Below are 18,469 nucleotides of genomic sequence, written 5' to 3'. Positions count from 1 at the left end.
GTTTCTCTCTAGAGCAGAGCACACAGTGCCAGGAGGGGGCGTGTACAAGGGACATTGACATGGGACATGGGGGCCTCTGCATCATTTTAGACAATTTCAGCACTGTTGGGGATTGATCCTGCACGGTAAAAGGGGGTGGGGAATGGGGGGGGGGGGGCGGGTTTACTTCTCAGGCAAATTTTTACAAACTACAGGAGAGCACAAAAGTGTCCGCTGCTGTTTAACTCTGCACCGCTGCTACAGCTCTTAGGACCACTGTATAGCACACTGGACCCTGCCCACAGCTCTCTGCTTTAATGCCTCCCCGGGATGTGCAGCTTCTGCCACAAATCTCTCCACCTGCAGTGCACAGCAATACAGTCGGTGCTGATCCTAGGTGTGGTAAGTGTATCTCTGGGGGGGAGCGAAGAGAATGAGGCCTGCTCCCTGTCTGCAGCTCCCATTATTGCTGAGACACATTGGGCGGGTATCAAAAAGTGCCTGGTGTCTCTAAATTTAGGGATCTCTCCAACACTTGTACATCATGTGGTGGTAAAGGTGAATTTTTTTTTTCCTGACAAACCACACTGCTTAGCTTGCCAGATTCTTTCAATCTTGGAGCTCTACACAAACCTGCCGCTCACCCACCCCATACCTCCAGCATTTTTATATGATGAATCAGGTGCTGAACAGTCTCCTCCCTCTTAATCCCTGCTCCTGAGGCCTTCCCTCTTCCTTCTAATGATGAAAAAGAGCTGCTGGCAGCGAAAAAGGTGCGAGAGGGAGTTGGTCTTCATTATGGTGGTCAGGGAAACTCTGAAAATGGAAGATTCCCCATCCCAGGCGTCGATTCCCAGGTATCTTATGGGGCTCACAAATGCAAAAAATCTTCCATATGACCCCTTTTTGACAATTTTAAAAGCCTTTGTCGCTGTCGACCAAGTCATTGACACTACCCATCTGACAGGCGGGGAGCATGACATGTCCTATGTACACGATCTCTGGAACCTTAAAAGGGCTGTAAACCACCTTTTTATTTAAAAAAAAATGTATATACTTACCTGCTCTGTGCTATTGATTTGCACAGAGCACCCCTGATCATCCTCTTCTGGGGTTTCCCCCGTCGGCGCTCCAGGCCCCTCCTCTTCATCGGGTGTCCCCACGGAAAACTGCTTTCCCTGGGGGCACCTGTGTGGGCTTGCTCCAGAGTCCCGCTGTTGCATCCATTGACAGACAGTGCAACTTGGCCTCGCTCCCATGTCACTGGATTTGATTGACAGCAGTGGGAGCCAATGGCTCCTGCTGCTTTCAGTCTGTCCTAAGAGGACCGTGACAGTGCACATTGCTGGTTCAAATCGGGCTCGGGTAAGAGGGGTGCAGCACAGAAGCATAAACCTTGAGGCTTTACAACCACTTTAATTCACCCAGTACTTGCCTCTGCCATGGTCTCGTCCAGTTCTGGATTTAAAAACCCTGAACTGCTTCTTAAGGGTATGCAGATTTTGCATGGAGTTGGTTAGCTCAAGGTAGCTTTCTTAAGTCAAGGGGATTTCCTGGCCTCAATTGACCTGTAGGATGCTTACCTTCATGTCCCCATTTGCTGCTCTCACCAATGTGTCCTTTAGTTTGCGGTGGAAGAGGGGCACTATCAAGTTGTCTGATGTTGGTGTTGTGAGTCTTCACAAAGACGAAGGGGTGTGATTGACCATTTATCTGTGCAGGGCCTTTGGTCTCTAGAAGAAACCAGTCTTCCCCTCGATATTCTGCAACTTTGGGCTATCTGTCTCTCCCTCTCTTGGGTTCACCAATCTGGGTGCAATCAGACAACACCATGGTGGTGGCCTACATTAATCGCCAAGAGGCACCAGGAGCTTGGCTGTGGCTCTAGGCACCTCTCATCCTCAGAGCAGAGCTTCATATACCAGCTCTAACTGCAGTGCACATTCTGGGGGTGGCAGACTTGTAGGCAGATTATCTCAGTTGGCAGAGTCTGGACCTTTGGGAATGGACCCTGCATCTCAATGTTTTTCCCTGCCGATGGTAGAGCACTCTGGATCCCAATCTCTTTGCATCCAATTGAACAGTTCTCAAGTTTCTTGCCAAGTCAAAGGATCCCTGTGCAGAAGTGTTGGATGCTCTGGTGGCCCCTTGAGGCATGTACTCCCTGATTTATGCTTTTCCTCCTCTAAAACTTCTCCCCTGGTTGTTAACAAGGATCCAACAAGAAGGCATTCTGGTGGCTCCAGACTGGCCACGCAAGGCTTGGTTCACCAATCTCATTCAGCTGGTTCCAGACGCTCCATGGCGCCTTCTACTCTGCCCGGACTTTAGGGCCAATTTTCCAACCTGCTTCACAGTCGCTGGCTTTAACAGCATGGCTGGTGAAACTCGGGTACTGAAGGACAAGGACCTTTCTCAGGCTGTCATATCTACCATGCTTCGTGCTCAGAAGTTCACTTACTGGTTTACATACGATCGCACCTAGAGGGCCTATTTCGCTTACTGTGAGTTTTTGGGAGTACATCCCTGCAAGTTCTCCATTGCTCACATTCTTGCCTTCCTTCAGAAAGGAGTGGAGTTTTCCTTGGCCCTCAGTACGGTGAAGGGCCAGGTATTGGTATTCTGTTTCAGCAGCCCTTGGCTTCTCATTCCCTCATTCAGACCTTCATTACCAGGATTTTTTCCCCCTTTTTTTAGACCACTTTTACCTTCTTGGGAACCTTGTCTTGTTGGCCCTACAAGAGCCTCCTTTTGAAAATTTCAGGGATATTTCCCTCTTGTGTTTGTCTCAGAAATTGGCCTTTCTGGTTGCTGCATGTGTCTAAGCTTTTTGCTCTGTCTTGTAAGCAGCCATTTTTGATGTTGCACAAGGACAAAGTGATTCTTCTCGCTTGCCTTTTCTTCTTGCCTAAAGTGATGTTGACTTTCCACTTGAATGAGGGCATTGTTTTGCCATTGTCATCCTTCTGTCCTCGCCCTTCTCATCTCAAAAAAGTGGCCCTTCATTGCCTTGATGTAGTTAGGACCATTGGGGTCTACCTTTCCACTATGGCCCCTATTCAAAAATCTGAATCTTTATTCATTTTCTTGGATGGTCCTAAGAAAAGACGAGGACCTACCTTCTACCATTTCCAGGTGGATTCATCAAACTGTTGTCCGGGCTTTCCCTTTCAGGCTGCGAACCCCCATTTCTGGTCATTGCACATTCTACCAGGGTGTTTAGTGCGTCAGTGCTTTTCTTCATTCTGATTCGGTTGTGCAAGTTTGCAGGGCAGCTACTTGGTTGTCTGCTCACACTTTCACCAAGTTCTACAAGGTTGACGTAGCTGCCTCTGACAATTTCCAGATTTAATCGGAAATTTTTGCAGGCAGCAGTTTGAGGTCTGCCAGGGTGTGCAGAGACATCCCATCCGTCATGACGAATGGCTGTGCACTTCAGTGAACAGAAGAGAAAACTTTTTGACCTCTCCATAAAATCCTTCTCTCTGAGTTCATTGACACAGCACCCGCCCACTCTTCTTTGGCTGTGTTGGTGTGTATGTCCTATACTGCTGGCTACTAACTGGTCTAGCTGCAAATGGGGGGTTTGACCACCTTCAGAGGGCTTGCCCCCAGTTTGTGCTTTTACTTTAGTTGCACTTGCCATCTTGCTCCTGTAGGTGGCGATATCAAATCCCAGCCATCATGAAGAATGGCAGTGTCCTTCAACCAACCCAGAGAAAAGGATTTTTTTATGGCGAGTACAGAAATCCCCCAAAAATACCTGCATATTCCTTGCAGCTGGCAGGGTGCCATGGAATGGATGACAAAGTGGGCCTAAGCAAAAGCATATACAAAATGCCTTAGTGCTGGGTCATTTACAGTTGTCTTGTCTCCAATGAGGAGAGAGCAGGGGCGGAGCTGAGCTCTGTGAATAGACAAGGTCCATTCACAGGAGTGTGGCTCAGGAGCGAATCAGCGGGGGAGGGGGAGCCAGGACCACTGGCAGGAGACCCAAAAAGAAGAGAATCAATCTGAAGGGTAGATTTGCCTGAGTAAGTTTGCTAGAATTTCAAGTGAAGCAGAGTGATAATACTTTTGTAAACAGCAGCCTCAAAGTCTTGCAGTATAGGAAAATAGCACTTGGACTCCTGCCATCTTAAAGTGATTTTAAAGGTTGTAAATAAAAAAACCAAATATGTTATACAGTGGGGACGGAAAGTATTCAGACCCCCTTACATTTTTCACTTTGTTATATTGCAGCCATTTGCTAAAATCATTTTAAGTTCATTTTCTTTTCCCTCATTAATGTACACACAGCACCCCATATTGACAGAAAAACACAGAATTGTTGACATTTTTGCAGATTTATTAAAAAAGAAAAACTAAAATATCACATGGTCCTAAGTATTCAGACCCTTTGCACAGTATTTAGTAGAAGCACCCTTTTGATCTAATACAGCCATGAGTCTTTTTGGGAAAGATGCAACAAGTTTTTCACACCTGGATTTGGGGATCCTCTGTCATTCCTCCTTGCAGATCCTCTCCAGTTCTGTCAGGTTGGATGGTAAACGTTGGTGGACAGCCATTTTTAGGTCTCTCTAGAGAGGCTCAATTGGGTTTAAGTCAGGGCTCTGGCTGGGCCATTCAAGAACAGTCACGGAGTTGTTGTGAAGCCACTCCTTCATTATTTTAGCTGCATGCTTGGGGTCATTGTCTTGTTGGAAGGTAAACCTTCGGCCCAGTCTGAGGTCCTGAGCACTCTGGAGAAGGTTTTCGTCCAGGATATCCCTGTACTTGGCCGCATTCATCTTTCCCTCGATTGCAACCAGTCGTCCTGTCCCTGCAGCTGAAAAACACCCCCACAGCATGATGCTGCCACCACCATGCTTCACTGTTGGGACTGTTTTGAACAGGTGATGAGCAATGCTGGTTTTCTCCACACATACCGCTTAGAATTAAGGCCAAGAAGTTCTATCTTGGTCTCATCAAACCAAAGAATCTTATTTCTCACCGTCTTGGAGTCCTTTGGGTGTTTTTTTTAGCAAACTCCATGCGGGCTTTCATGTGTCTTGCACTGAGGTGAGGCTTCCGTCGGGCCACTCTGCCATAAAGCCCCGACTGGTGGAGGGCTGCAGTGATGGTTGACTTTCTACAACTTTCTCCCAACTGCATCTCTGGAGCTCAGCCACAGTGATCTTTGGGTTCTTCTTTATCTCTCTCACCTGGGTTCTTCTTTATCTCTCTCACCAAGGCTCTTCTCCCCCGATAGCTCAGTTTGGCCGGACGGCCAGCTCTAGGAAGGGTTCTGGTCGTCCCAAACGTCTTCCATTTAAGGATTATGGAGGCCACTGTGCTCTTAGGAACCTTAAGTGCAGCAGAAATTTTTTTGTAACCTTAGCCAGATCTGTGTCTTGCCACAATTCTGTCTCTGAGCTCTTCAGGCAGTTCCTTTGACCTCATGATTCTCATTTGCCCTGACATGCACTGTGAGCTGTAAGGTCTTATATAGACAGGTGTGTGGCTTTCCTAATCAAGTCCAATCAGTATAATCAAACACAGCTGGACTCAAATGAAGGTGTAGAACCATCTCAAGGATGATCAGAAGAAATGGACAGCACCTGAGTTAAATATATGAGTGTCATAGTAAAGGGTCTGAATACTTAGGACCATGTGACATTTCAGTTTTTCTTTTTTAATAAATCAACAATTCTGTGTTTTTCTGTCAATATGGGGTGTTGTGTGTACATTGAGGGAAAAAAATGAACTTAAATGATTTTAGCAAATGGCTGCAATATAACAAAGAGTGAAAAATTTAAGGGGGTTTGAATACACTGTGTAATGGTTTTGCACAGAGAAGCCCTGATTCTTTTCTTTTTGGGTCCCCCACTGGCGGTCCTGGCTCCTCCACCAATGGCTCCAACTGCTGTGAGCCAATGAGGAAAGGGAGATCTGGGAGATAAGCTTCTCTTATGCACATCGCTGGATTGGGATGGCGCTCAAGTAACTATAAGAGACGGGGGGGGGGGTGGTGGCATGCTGCACCCAGAAGGTTTTATACCTTAGAATAGAATGCATTAGGGTTAAAACCACTTTAAGTGTTGTTTTCTGAGATGGACTGTGCAGTTGTTTTTTTTTTTGATGAAATGTATCTTTTGTGTGTATGTGGAGATATGTTTGTGTGTATGTGGAGTTTTAAACACATCATATGCAAAGTAAGTATAAATAACATGACTGATTTTTGTATTCTTTCCTTTTCTGTTTTAGTCTTTAACACCATATATAACAGTGATGACAATGTGTTTGTGGGAGCCCCTACTGGCAGTGGGAAGACTATATGTGCTGAATTTGCCATCCTTCGAATGCTGCTGCAGAACTCAGAAGGGCGCTGTGTATATATTACTCCTATGGAGGCTCTGGCTGAGCAGGTATTTTCAAGATAACATAACATTGTTCCAATGTTTTGTCCATCCCACCTACTGAACACTTCACTAATTTTACAGCTGTCATCCCAGTTTGAATCCAGGTTCAAGAGGAAACAAGAGGGTTAAAGCAACCCTGTTAGGCTTAAAAAGTCCTGAAGGAAGGTCTCTGCAATAAAAAGGGTGTTATACTCTCCTCTGCAGTGGACCTACCTCCATTCTCCTACCCCCTATGTTCTAGACCTGCAGCTACCTTCAATCTTGAGTGCTGAAAACATCTGGAGGTGTCAGATGCCTGTGTATCCACAATGCACTGTGGTTCCTTTCTCCAACCTCTGTCAATGCTAACTCCTGCATTCTCATAAAGATGGAACCATGGTGAAGAACAGGCATTCAGTACTCCTGGAAGTGTTGGATGCTGCAGAGACCGACAGATCATGCAGTCTCTAACCCTCCTGGGAGAAAGTAAGAGGTCCAGGTCACCAGATGGATTTGTGTAATCTCTTCAATGTCAGTGACCTGTCAATAAGATTTTTTTTATTTATTTTTTGAGTGCGGACTGCTATTAAACAAATAGAATAATTTTATTGGGTATCAAAAATAGTACCATCTAAAATCACGATACTGCAAGTACAGCCACTCAGCAATGCATGGGAAGCATGCTGACATGCATTGCTGAGTGGTTTTTATGTTCCCCACTTTAGTGGCTGAAGTTCAACCCCCTATATAATCCCTCCCCTTGCAGGGATACCTCAGTTTTTACGCCATTGTCTTAGGTGATGGACGTGTAAAGATGTCCTGTGCTGAGCTCCAGGGGGAAGATCCGATATCCTATACTGGGGCAAGCCAGGCAGACCGGATCCATTCAAAGTGTCCTTTCGTGGCCGAATTGGATGGTACCCGGGCCTCGTGTCCGAAGAAACGAGGTTTTACCTGTAACGCTTCTCTTTTTAGAAAGCTGGACCCCGCATATTAGAAAATGGTTTTTCTAGCCTAATTTCTAGCCGGGTGCTTTACAGGGCCAGAACTGTGGATCTCCCTATTCGTAGGGGGCCCCAGTCTCTGACGGTTTGTTTAAACGGAGCCCACCGCGAGAGGTGAAGATTGGGTCTGTATAACAGAACCCTGTGGCTGGATAAGGTAAGAGGAGATTCCACAGAATTTTTTAAGTAGGTTTTCTCCTTTAAGGTAAATGCATGCTATGCCTATTGTGACCACCGGGGGCTGCCAAGAGCACATACCTTCTCATGCTGATGTCGGTCTCAGTGTTCTCCCGCTGCACAGCGTTTCCGGCCGGCTCCAGGTAGGATGGGATGGGGGGATTTCTCCTGTACGAATGTTCCCCCCAGGCTAGGGGGAGGCCACAGGTGTCTGTAAAGCGGTTGTACACCGCTCGAGCACCGACGCCGCCGCCGCCATTGCCAGGCTACAGGCACATCACTACCGGCCTCTCTCCTTCCTCCCCCTCCCTCAGCCTTCCTCCATATTATTTCCGGAGGGTTGGCCAGCACGGGAAGCGCTCGTTTTTTCAAAATTCGAGTGGGAGCGGGGCGTCAGCACAGGTGCTTAGACGCCCACTCAGGCCAGCTGCAGGCTATATAAAGCACTCTGTACAGGTGCACACAGCCTTCTGGAGGGACACAGAGCTGATGGTCGCATGTAAGGTGGGACACAGGCATTCTCTTAGGCAGCATTTACTAAGGTAACACCAGACTGGGCATTTGGTAGCAGGGCTTTTAGCCGGACTACATTGCTCAGCAGTCAGTGTTCATTTTGTGATACATCCACCTTGTTGCTTTGCACTATGGGTAGAAGAGGTTCAAACACTCCAAGAACCAGAGACTCTAGGGGATCTCGGTTGGGTTCTGAGGACCCCCTTTCTGCAGCATCCTCCCCCCCCCTGAGGGGCCAGGGACGGCTAGCCAGAGGGAGCCATTGGGGTCAGGGGCTATACCTGCCTCCGGCACTTCAGCCCCTGTATACATTACACAGGAGGTTTTTTCCTCAGCCATTAGTGGTTTAGAGGAGAGATTAATGGCCGTGATTACATCTTCTCTCAGTGGAAGAAACCGCACTAGGCCTTCCTCTGTTTCCCAAGACCCTCAGGAAGAGGAGCTCTGGGATAAAGGAGAGGAATCCCTTTCAGAGGATTGGGATGGGACGGATGATTCCTCTTCTGAGGAATCAGGTGGAGAGGGGCCCTCTGCGACTTCCCAGGAGGAGAAAGTCTTAGTGCAGATCTTTACTGGATTGGTCCGCTCCACATTTAAGCTGCCTGTATCTGAATCAGTTAAAGAACCTTCTTCTTCTTTGGGGTCACTGAAGCCTCCTCTAACAGCACATGCTTTTCCTGTTCATAATTTACTTGAAAAGCTCATTTATTCTGAGTGGGATCACCCAAACAAACGTTTTTTTCCGCCGAAAAAGTTTTCAACACTTTATCCGATGGAAGAAAAGTTTATTAAAATGTGGGGAATACCGGCCATTGATGCTGCCATTTCCTCCGTAAACAATAGTCTGACTTGTCCTGTAGACAATGCTCAGGGATCCTGTAGATAAAAAGATGGAATCCCTATTGAAGGATGTTTTCTCCTTGGCAGGTTCAGTGGCTCAACCTGCAGTTGCAGCGATTTGAGTCTGTCAATACTTAAGAGACCATGTTAAGCAGGTGACCAAGGAGACACGCTTCAATGAAAGTGAATTGCTTTTTACCATATGTACAGCATGAACCAACCTTGATATCAATATACTATGCTATCATTATCACTGGTATATATTGTATATGTTTTAAACTATGTATCTATTCTGTCACTATTTTACTGTGTGAATACCATTATTACCGTTAACTCTGTAAATAAATCAGTGATTGCTCAATACCGATTCTACAATGGTTTGTATGTTCATAGCCTTAATATTCTGAGTACTGTCCGCCTTCATTTGCATCGTGTCACCTCTAGGGATGCAAACTTCATTTAAAGTCCCACCCTTCTCTTTTTTATTTATCATGTTAAGCAGGTGATCAAAGTATTACCTGAACAGCAGGCCCAGGGGTTGGCTAACCTTCCTGCGGCCTTATGTTACGTTGTTGACGCCATCAGAGATTCTATCGTGCAAACCCCTCGTCTTTCACTGGGGTTGGTGCATATACGTAGAATCCTGTGGTTGAAAAATTGGTCAGCCGAAGCACCATGTAAGAAGCTGCTGGCTGGGTTTCCGTTTCGTGGTGCAAGGTTGTTTGGAGAGGACTTGGATGAATATATCAAGAAAATCTCTGGTGGGAAAAGTACTCTCTTACCTGTCAAGAAGAAGAGTAAGCGTCCCTCTTTCAAACGGAATCTTTCCCCAGCACCAGGGGCCTCAGCCTCCAGGCAGTCTCGAAGGCCTCCTCCGTCTGGGTTCAGAAACAAGAGTCAACCCCAGGAACAAAAGTAGTCCTGGGGGTAGAAGCCTACTAGGCAAAACACTAAGACCTCTTCATGAAGGGGCGCCCCCGCTCGCTCGAGTGGGGGGAAGACTGCGACAGTTCTCAGAGCTCTGGCAGGAGGACTTCCAGGACAGATGGGTAATCTCCAGAGTAACCTTAGGGTACAAGCGGGAGTTTCAGGAATTTCCCTCTCCTCGGTTCCTCAGATCAGGTGTCCCAAGAGACCCAGAGAAGAAGCAGTCGCTCCTTCTAGCGTTAGAGCGACTTTTGTTGCAGGAGGTGTCTTCATTCGAGGCAGTTCCTTATGCTCAGTTTCATTCAAGACTGCTGCAACACAGTATTCTGTTAGCCTGGAACAGGAAGGTTCAGGCATTAGACTTTCCGATGCACCTGTCTCATGCGGTGCGTCAGAGCCTCAATTGGTGGCTCATTCCCGAAAACCTGCAGAAGGGGAAATCCTTTCTGCCAATTACCTGGACGGTGGTAACAACAAATGCCAGTCTGACAGGTTGGGGAGCAGTTCTGGAACAGGCTGCGGTTCAGGGGGTATGGTCCAAGATAGAGAGGACCTTACCCATCAACATTCTGGAAATTCGTGCGGTAGGTCTTGCCCTAAAGGCCTGGACTATCAGGCTACAGGGTTGCCCGGTCAGGATCCAATCTGACAATGCCACAGCAGTGGCCTGTGTCAATCATCAGGGAGGCACATGGAGCCGAGCTGCTCAAAAAGAGCTGAACCAGATCTTAGTCTGGGCAGAGAGACATGTGCCATGCATATCGGCAGTTTTCACTCCGGGGATAGAGAACTGGCAAGCAGACTATTTAATTCGCCAGAAGTTACTTCCAGGGGAATGGTCTCTACATCCCGACGTCTTTTGGAACATATGCCAAAGATGGGGGGTCCCAGATGTGGATCTCTTTGCATCCCGATTCAACAAAAAGATAGACAGATTTGTGGCAAGAACAAGAGATCCTCTTGCATGCGGGACGGATGCGTTGGTGATTCCGTGGCATCGATTCTCGCTGATTTATGCATTCCCACCTATTCTGCTACTGCCGCGACTTCTTCGCAGGATCAGGCAGGAAAGGAAGTCAGTACTTCTGGTGGCCCCCGCTTGGCCCAGAAGGACGTGGTATGCGGAAATAAGGATGACGGTAGGTTCCCCGTGGGCACTACCGGTACGACCAGACCTGTTATCTCAGGGTCCAGTGTTCCATCCTGCCTTACAAACGCTAAATTTGACGGTTTGGCTATTGAGACCCATGTTCTGAAGAGTCGTGGGCTTTCAGGTTCTGTGATCGCTACCTTGATTAATGCAAGGAAGCCAGCTTCCAGGATGATTTACCATAGAGTCTGGAAAAACTTATGTATCCTGGTGTGAATCCAGGGGTTGGCATCCCAGAAAATATGTGATAGGTAGAATTCTTGATTTTCCACAATTGGGTTTAGAGATGAAGCTGGCCTTGAGTACCATCAAGGGCCAGGTCTCGGCCTTATCAGTATTATTTCAACTACCACTTGCTTCGCATTCTTTGGTCCGAAACTTTATACAGGGGGTAACGCGTCTTAATCCTCCGGTTAGGGCGCCCCTAAATCCCTGGGACTTGAATTTTGGTTAGGCTGTGTTACAGAAACAGCCTTTTGAACCAATAAGTCAGATTCCTTTGGTCTTGTTGACAAGGAAGTTAATTTTTCTGGTAGCCATTTCTTCTGCTAGAAGAGTATCAGAATTAGCTGCCCTTTCCTATAAGGAGCCTTATTTGATTGTACACAAGGATAGAGTGGTACTGCGCCCTCATCCTAGTTTTTTACCAAAGGTGGTTTCTGATTTTCATTTAAACCAGGACATTGTTCTGCCTTCCTTTTTTCCAGATCCCTGTTCTCCGGAAGAGAGATCACCATATTCGTTGGATGTAGTAAGAGCAGTCAGGGTCTGTCTAGAGGCAACTGCTCAGATTCGCAAAACGGATATTTTGTTCGTGCTGCCAGAGGGTCCCAATAGAGGACAGGCAGCGTTAAAAGCTACCATTTCTAAATGGATTCGACAGTTGATTATTCAAGCTTACGGTTGGAAACAGAAGATTCCTCCGTTTCAGATCAGGGCACATTCCACAAGGGCTATTGGTGCTTCTTGGGCAGTGCATCACCGGGCCTCTATGGCTCAGATCTGCAAGGCCGCAACCTGGTCTTCAGTCCATAGATTCACCAGATTCTATCAGGTGGATGTGAGAAGGCATGAGGATATCGCCTTTGGGCGTAGTGTGCTGCAGGCAGCGGTACAGGGTCCTCAGGTCTGATTGCACCCTACTTGGATTTTTTAAAACGGCTTACCTGTAAAATCCTTTTCTTTCAATGGACATCACGGGACACAGAGGTCCCGCCCCTCTTCTAATACACTATATTGCTTGGCTACAAAACTGAGGTATCCCTGCAAGGGGAGGGATTATATAGGGGTTGAACTTTCTGCCAGTGATACCTATATACCTGATTGTGCCAGTGTCCAATCACCAGTGATACTTATATAACCCATCAGTAATTACTGTGGCTCTGTGTCCCGTGATGTCCATTGAAAGAAAAGGATTTTACAGGTAAGCTGTTTTAAAAAATCCTATTTTTCCATGTATGCTTTGAGGTTTTAGTGACATGGACATACTGCTTTTGATTTATGCCTTGTTTATGCTTTTTTTTTTTCTATACACATCCTGCTGCATTTCCTAGCATTGTTTCATTTATTTAGAATGAAAAACATGGGCATGACAGTTGGATGTAACTGGGAGCTCTCTGGGCTAAAATAATCTATAAATGAGTTAGTGGATGATTGTTTGTTAGCATATCATCAAAAAGTTCAGTTCTTGGTGCAATTATTCTTTTTTTCACAACCCTATGTTGTGCTCACTGATGATGCTAAATTGTTACAATATATATCTGAAACCCTGACCATTCAATTATACAAATCTCATGCTGATTTTGTAATTGAGAGCTCAAGCTGTGCCCAATGACTATCTTGGTCAGTGAGGTGGCCAATGATAAGGCATTGGTGGGGTGACTGTTGAGATATGCATCCCCTCTACCAGTATGACAACGGAATGCCCACATGATGCTGAGCCTCTATAAAAGAACTGAAATCCATTGAATGAAAAGGGGCAGGACAAGTAAAGGAAAGGGCTAGGTAATGCTGGATGTTCTCTAGCCAGAAAATTAGGTGGGCTCTATTTGACTTACTGCAGCTTCTAATGCACACACTGAGAAACAAAGTGTGCAGTTAAATGTGCATAAGCAATTTCAGTACAGGAAAGGAGCCTGTACAACTGCAAAATTGAAAGAAAGGCTGGAGTTCAGCTTTAATTCTTATTACTTTTGTTTCCTCTTCCATCCCCCACCCTCTTCCCCAAAACTGTGAGCTATTGTCACGCTGACCTTTTTTGTTCCAACTCTTCATAAAATCCGCCTCCATATAACTGAACTTGAAACTTTTCTTCTCTTCTAAGTAATGAAAGCAGTTTTGTTGTGCTCAGGTGTTATGATTTTACAGTTGTCGTGCAGCTTTTCTGAGCACACTTAGTAATTGTCAGCACATTTGAACATAAAGTTCTTTCTGCTCTCCCACTCCAATCCCCAGCAAAGATTTATCTTCAAAATATCAGACATGTTAATCAGCCTAATCCTCTGCCTTCCTTTTCAGAAAATGTCTGATGTTTTAAGGACACTGAAATTCTTACTTAGTTGCACACTGTAATTACACTATTTTTCCCTAGCTCTGATTTGTGTTTAAGTTGTTCTGGGGAGGCTGAACACACTTAATATGTCTTCCACCCACGCACACACTCAAACTGCTGCATTATCCTATTACTACTTTTGTGCATTCATTAGTTGTAAGTGTCAGCTGTTAGATGTGATTCATTTATGGAAATGTATGCAAATAACACATCTTTCAGCCCATTTTTCTATCTGTCTGTGACTGATGCATATACAATCAGGAACTTCTAAAGGGGACCATACACATTGTGTGCTTTGGCAAATGAAGGTCATTTCAGGCATAATTTTATGATGATCAGCATATTCACGGACTGCACCGATTTTTCTCGCTATATAGTTGATGCTTCTTAAGTGGTTTGAAATGGCCAGTTGCCCAAAAACCACCCTTGGCGAATGCTTGTGATTTGGTGTTTTTTTTTTTTTTTCCCTCTTTTTTTGTCATTGGAACAATCCTACAATTTGTCATGGTGCCATGAAACTTGATTGAACAGATTAAGCCATACAAATTTATTTGCAAATCTGATTGGGCCACCCAAATTTAAATTTGTCTATTTGTTTTTATTGTCATTTTAGTGTCTGACACCCATATTCATGTGGAGAAGAAAATCATTGTCATGGCCTGATAGAATTGGAATAATAAAGTCAATAAGATATAGGGAGATCGCAAAATGTCCCCACCACCCAAATCTTTAAATAAACACAAACATAAACGAAATGAATTTAGTTAACATAAGCTTTTATTGTCAATGCTTATTTCTGTTATGGTCATTGATGGGCACAGCATATTTTTGACTGTAGGCTTATGTTGCCACCTACAGGAGTAGGACACTAGGCAAACAAAAAAACACAGGGCTGCCTATGGGAAGTCCTAGCTGCTAGTCAATCCCCTCTGCCATAGGCAGCTCAGTTTTTTTCATGCCTAGTAAGGAGTTAAGGATCTAGTTCCCTATTGGAACCTGTGGTTCCATGGCTTTTCCTTTTTTTTTTTTTCCTGGGATTTTTTTGTGCAGAGATCTTCAATCAACATGCCATTCTGGACGTAGTCCATTAGTGCAGGATGATAATCTGCTCACAGGAGGAGGCCAACCAGATAACATGACAACCCCCTGCAGCCTCAGAAGGCCAGGACCGGAGCCAGAACCATGCTAAACATCCAGGGAGCGGAGGCCATACCAAAAGGGGGATGGGACTGTCACACCCTAGAAAGAGCAGATCCAGCACCGCCCCACAAAGAGCCTGCAGACATGACAGAAGTGAAGAATGAAAGGAAAAAACTTGTCTGGTTCATATGGGAGAAAACCTATTTTACAGCCTGACGAAATCAGCTTGTGAACCCAATGATTGGAGAGCAGATGACAAACGTATCCATAAACCAATGAAGATTGGTTTATGCACAAGTGGGGGCAAGCGGACCAAGGAGGGCCTGTCCGTGGGCTAAGCGGACGAGAGTAGCCAGGAATGCCTTATGTCACTGGAAGAATCTTGATGGACTGGTGGCCTTGTCCTGTATGTCCTCCTATTAGGTTGACATAGGGATGAGGTGGTTTTCCATATGCGTCCCTCCTTCCTCTGAAGGTAGTGTCTGACTTTCACTTTCCCTGGGCCTGTGTCCTTCTCTTCCTAAGGGGACTGCGTTGCACTCCTTAAATGTGGTCCAGGCGGTTTGTGTGTGCCTGCCTGCTACTGCCTCCTTTTAGAGGTTGTATGCTTTATTTGTGCTTGCGGACGTCCCGCAAAGAGGTCTGGTGGGCTCCTTTGCCACTATTTTTTGGGTCAGGCAGGCGATTGTCCAAGCTTATACCGTTATGGTTTGGGCTCCTCCCTTTCCTGTTGAGCCACATTTCTGGGCGTTCATTAAGTGTTTGTGTGAAGATTGCAAGGCAGCTACCTGGTCATCTGTGCACTCTTTTTTTATTTATTTATTTTATTATTTTTTTATTATTTTATTTTATTTTTTTAAATATTTATTTATATAAATTTTCCAATACAAAAAAAATACAACCATATGCAGCTCTCCACAACAGAGAGACTACAATCTCGTTTTAATAACAACATTCCCACATATAAAAACCCCTTCACATTTCCCCCCCTCCCCACACCCTCGACCCCTCACCCCTCGACCCCTCCCCCCACCCTCACCCCTCTGCAGGTTGAAGCATATCTATTTTACCTAGTCAAACCGAGATCCCCTCAAAGTCACTCCCACCTTGTCACCTCTTCCAAATAGCTCCAGGAACTTTTATAAGTCCGCCATCCTGACCATTTATCTACCCGAGTTTCCCCCTCTTCTGAGTCTAATCCCCCACCGTCCACTCCTTCCATGTTATATATCTCATTTATACAAAAGAGCCAATCACGAATATTTGGACTATCTGGTTCCAGCCAGTTCTTTGCGATCTGTCTCTTTGCTAAGTCCAACAGTATGGGTACTGTGGAGTTTAAATATTGCTTAATTGGCTCCTCTGTACCATGAAACAGACATACCCATGGATCTTCTACCACCGTTTTACCCGTGATAGATTTGATATCTGTGCACTCTTTTGATATGTTTTGGACCGTCGACTTTTTCGCACAATGAGGCACTACTTTGAGATGCCCCCATGGTCAAGAATAAGGAAGAGCTGTGTCTCTCACACCTAAGAGAAAATAGGATTTTTTTTTGTTACTGTAGAATCCTTTTCTTTGAGTACTCTTTCTTGGACACGGCACTCGCCCCTCCTATTGGTTCTTTTCTACTTGTACTGATTTGTAACAAAACCCAACTGCCTATGGCAGTTAAGGGGATTTACTAAGAGGTAGGATTTGACCATAGGTGGTGCTGTGTTCATTTTTTTTCTGGTTAGTCTCCTACTCCTGTAGGTGGAGCTATAACCCTGTGGTCAGACATAAGCAAGAGCTAAGTCCATCAATGAACTTCAAGAAAGATATTTTACGGGAAGTAACACAAAAAATCCCATTATTTCCAAATTCCTTAGCTCTTTCCACCCTATGCTGAGAAGATCACTCTGCCATTTTAAAAATGGATATAATCGGTGTCCAACATCTCAAAATCTTGCAAAATCTTTGGAAATGGTACTTTTTTTTTCTCTCCCAAAATCTTGCAGCTTAACTATGAGAGTGCCCTAGAAGGCAGTGGTGACATAACCAGTGCCTCCCAGCTGCTTCCTGGCTATTTTACCAGTGCCTTAGAAGGGGCAGTAATGTAGAAAACAGTTTTTATAAATTATGATATTCTGCAATAGGAGATTCATTTGTTTAATGCTGAGAATGCAGATGTGCTTTGTTTTTATTTTTCTGGGGTGGGGTGGATTTGGTTTAACTAAGTTCTTTAGATTTGACAGTGGTAGATGTAAAATACACAAATACACCTTTCTAATAGACTCTTCTGCCTTTTGTGCTGATGTAGGTGTTCATGAACTGGTTTGAGAAGTTCCAGGACAGGCTGTATAAGAAGGTCGTTCTGCTGACTGGTGAGACCAGCACAGACTTGAAATTATTGGGAAAAGGTAACATCATTATCAGCACTCCAGAGAAGTGGGACATCCTTTCCCGAAGATGGAAACAAAGAAAGAATGTGCAGAATGTTAGCTTGTTTATCGTGGATGAGACCCATCTCATTGGTGGAGCCAACGGGGTGAGGTTTTTTTTTTTTTTTTTTTTTTAAGTCTGTTAGCCTTTCAGATTTGCTTTAGTTCATATGTGACAATTTTTACTTTCTACATTTCATTTGTTTCATTGTTTTCTATGTATATACTATATTTTCAGAGTATGTTAAACATGTGTTTTGTTTTACGCTATTATATTTATTAGTTGTGCTCTCCTCTTATCCATAGCCTGTACTGGAAGTCATCTGTTCCCGTATGCGGTATATATCCTCTCAAATCGAAAGGCCGATCCGCATTGTGGCTCTCAGCTCCTCCTTGTCCAATGCTAAAGACGTGGCTCACTGGCTGGGATGCAGCGCCACCGCAACATTCAACTTCCATCCCAACGTGAGACCTGTCCCATTAGAATTGCACATACAGGTAAGATGCATTTATGCTTATCTTAAATCATTTAAGTACAGGGCAGCAGCTGTAGGTTCCTGTGTTAACTGCTTTGTTCACTTGGAAATATGCTTCATCATAAAAAAGTTGTGAAAATCATATTTTCTGTGTGAGCATTTTAACTTTAGAAACATTAAATTATTACAACACATGATTTTTCATGGGTTGTTTAGTTTGAAAGGTGGCATTTACAATCAAAATACAAATTTGTATCTGTATATGGATGTCCTCAGTCCTGCCTAACAGTTGAATAATTGAAGTGGGTCATTCAGAAGATCCTGACGGGATAGTAATAAGGGAGGCGGTGTTGATGATTGGCTTATGTTTTAATGCTGTCATCTCAAACTTCCTTTGTTACCTAGTGAGTTTCTAACCTGAGTCAAGCATGCAACTGGTGAACTTTAGGGGCACCTGATATGCTCATACATTTTCCAGGCCTGTGGCTCACCAGGTAATGGAAGAGTCTGCACCTTCAAAAACAAAACCGTAAGGCAGGTTCCATAATTCTGTCCTGACAGGTTCTTTTTGTAACTCGTGCTAGTGATAAGGTGCTTACTGATGCTTATGGACTTGATGACCTCCACTTTTTTGTCTTTTTCTGTTTTGTCATTCATTGAAATACATTTTATTTTAGGGATTTAACATCAGTCACACGCAGACAAGATTGCTGTCCATGGCCAAGCCTGTGTACCATGCCATTGTGAAACATTCACCCAAGAAACCCATTATTGTTTTTGTTCCATCTAGAAAACAGACTCGGCTCACAGCTATTGACATAATAAATACATGTTCCTCTGATGTGCAGCGACAAAGGTATGGGGGAAGGGGGCTAGGTAAAAAAAAAAAATGTATACCTATGTAT

General features: G+C 44.9%; 1 protein-coding gene across 1 annotated transcript in view; it reads left to right on the top strand.

The window, feature by feature from the left end:
• Window positions 1–18,469, top strand: part of SNRNP200 (small nuclear ribonucleoprotein U5 subunit 200) — an 82,960-nt gene that overhangs the window by 45,075 nt on the left and 19,416 nt on the right. The window contains exons 30-33 of the mRNA XM_073622059.1: window positions 6,226–6,386; window positions 16,968–17,195; window positions 17,395–17,586; window positions 18,242–18,420. Of these exons, the coding sequence (XP_073478160.1) occupies window positions 6,226–6,386; window positions 16,968–17,195; window positions 17,395–17,586; window positions 18,242–18,420 (760 nt within the window). The remainder of the gene's footprint in view (window positions 1–6,225; window positions 6,387–16,967; window positions 17,196–17,394; window positions 17,587–18,241; window positions 18,421–18,469) is intronic.

The sequence above is a fragment of the Aquarana catesbeiana genome, linkage group LG03 (genome assembly GCF_042186555.1).
Source record: "Aquarana catesbeiana isolate 2022-GZ linkage group LG03, ASM4218655v1, whole genome shotgun sequence".
Lineage (NCBI taxonomy): Eukaryota > Metazoa > Chordata > Amphibia > Anura > Ranidae > Aquarana > Aquarana catesbeiana.
This window is presented reverse-complemented; position numbering and strand designations above follow the sequence as displayed.